Source organism: Penaeus japonicus, unplaced genomic scaffold (genome assembly GCF_977035675.1).
Source record: "Penaeus japonicus unplaced genomic scaffold, GWHDUDI00000001_assembly GWHDUDI00000035, whole genome shotgun sequence".
Classification (NCBI taxonomy): Eukaryota; Metazoa; Arthropoda; class Malacostraca; order Decapoda; family Penaeidae; genus Penaeus; species Penaeus japonicus.
In genome coordinates this window covers 25386358-25388857 of record NW_028234437.1, presented here as the reverse complement: position 1 = coordinate 25388857, position 2500 = coordinate 25386358, and the positions used below count along the sequence as shown (strand labels likewise).

At 33.3% G+C, this 2500-nt stretch overlaps 1 protein-coding gene across 1 annotated transcript in view; it reads right to left on the bottom strand.

The window, feature by feature from the left end:
* The window catches only part of LOC122257947 (transient receptor potential cation channel subfamily A member 1), a 36147-nt gene extending 35181 nt beyond the window's left edge, over nt 1-966 (bottom strand). The window contains exons 1-2 of the mRNA XM_086531300.1: nt 865-966; nt 315-471 (exon numbers count right to left, since the gene is read on the bottom strand). Coding sequence (XP_086387426.1) covers nt 315-471; nt 865-966 — 259 coding nt within the window. The remainder of the gene's footprint in view (nt 1-314; nt 472-864) is intronic.
* Between the last annotated feature and the right edge of the window lie 1534 nt (nt 967-2500).

Below are 2500 nucleotides of genomic sequence, written 5' to 3'. Positions count from 1 at the left end.
CTGATAATAAGAATGATATCAATAAATGATTTAATGACAATAACAATACCAGCCAAATACTATGATAATTCTAATGATAAGAAGAAAGAATAACAGTAATGACAACGTAAAAAAATACAATACAATAACACAACAAAAAACAATAATAAAATAACTGAAATAACAAAAAGGACAATAAGAAAACAACCAGACTAACAAAACCGCCTTTCAGAAATACAACAACAACATAAGGTCAATGACACAGTAATGAAATGATCATAAAAAAAGATAAATAATAATAATAACCCACATACAGTACATAATCTAACACTTACCCGCCCGGTATCGAGCAAGCAACACTATAGGCATAGGGCGGTTGTGTAGGGCAGCGTGGTGCAGGGCCGCCCACCCACGCTTGTCTGTCACGCCCATGCTAGCTGGTTCCGTGGTGCACAGCCTCTCTAACTCTGCAGTGTCACCTGCAGCCGCTGCCTGGATTTTCGGTTGCAAAGGTCAAGGTGGTTGGTGTTAGGTAGTGGCTGTTGAAGCGTGGGTTATGGTGCTAGTTTGGGTATAGTGTGTGTTGTTAGGTTGCCCCCTTGGTTGAGTTGTGGTAAATGTTGGTTATTGTGTTGGTTGGGTGCCTGTTGTAGGTTTATGGTGTTCGTTGGGTTGTGGTGAATGCTATTGATATTCGTTACAGTGTTTATAGTGATGGTTATAGAGTTGGTAATACTGCTAGTTATAGTGTTAAGTGGTAGTGGTCACCATCGATATTGCTGTTCCCTTGTTCGTGTTATTGTTTGCATATTCATCATCATATTCATTCATGTAGCACCTACTATTCTCATAATCACCATAGAACAATGAGATAGTAATTTTTACCTTCAATAATTTGTATGGACTATCGAGCATCATACACATAGGGGCATCTGACACTATAGTCACTATATTCCTTCGTATGGCCTGCTCGCGCCTGTCATTCATTCCCTGGTGATTATGGGTGTTATTGCAGTTACTGGCGGTGATGCTGTTATTATGATCATTATCATTACTATTATCTTTATAATGCTATTGTTAGAGGTATCATTGTGGTGTTATTCTTAGTATCACTTTCATTATTATTATCACTACGCTTACTCCTATTAGTATTGCTACTACTACTACTACTCCTATTATTACTATTACTACAACTACTACTATTAATACTATTACTACAACTACTACTATTAATACTATTACTACTACTACTACTACTATTAATAATATTGCTACTACTACTATTATTAATACTATTTTTACTACTACTATTAAAACTGTTGCTACTACTACTATTACTACAACTACAACTACAACTATTAATACTATTAATACTACTACTACTATTAATACTATTGCTATTACTACCACTACAACTATTAATACTATTACTACTACTACTACTATTAATACTGTTACTACTACTACTACTACTACAATTAATACTATTATTACTACTACTACTACTGCTACCACCACTACAGCTACTACATATACTACTAACAAATATTATAATAATCCCTCTTAATAACTCTCTCTCTCACTCTCTCTTTCTCTCTCTTTTACTATGAAGAACTACCTTCTGTGCAATTTCTTTGTTCCTTGCATATGCAATATTTTTTCTTAATCCTTCTTCCATTATTAAGAGAACAATCGAGGTTGTTATTTCGCGTATGAATAATATAATGCTGAACAATTATGATAATGACTAAGAACAGACTGGGCTCGTTATCCTTAAATCAAAAGGCGGAGAAAGGAAGAGAGAGAAAGAGAAGATTGAATATGTATATATATATATATATATATATATATATATATATATATATATATATACATACATAATATATTATATATATATATTATATATATATAAAATATATAATATAGTACATACAGACAATAATAATATATATATATAGATTTTATATATATATATATATATAATATAATATTATATATATATATATATAGTGACACACACATACACCACCCCCTAACACACACCCACACACACAATACTCACACACAAACACACACACGTACACCACGCACACACACACACACACACAAACACACACGTACAACTCACACACACACACACACACACACACACATAGATATTTATATATATATATATATATATATATATATATAAGAATATGATATATAATATATATATATATATAGAGAGAGAGAGAGAGAGAGAGAGAGAGAGAGAGAGAGAGATAGAGAGAGAGAGAGAGAGAGAGAGAGTGAATGAATGAGAGAGGGAGAGTGAATGAGATAGATAGATAGATAGACAGACAGACAGATAGATAGATAGATAGAGAGAAAGTGAGTGAGAGTGTGAGAGTGTGAGAGAGTGAGAGAGAGAGAGCGAGAGAGAGTGAGATAAAGAGATAGATAGATAGATAGATAGAGAGAGAGAGAGTAAGAATGAAAGTAAGAGTGAGAGCGAGAGAGAGAAGGGAAGACAGAGATA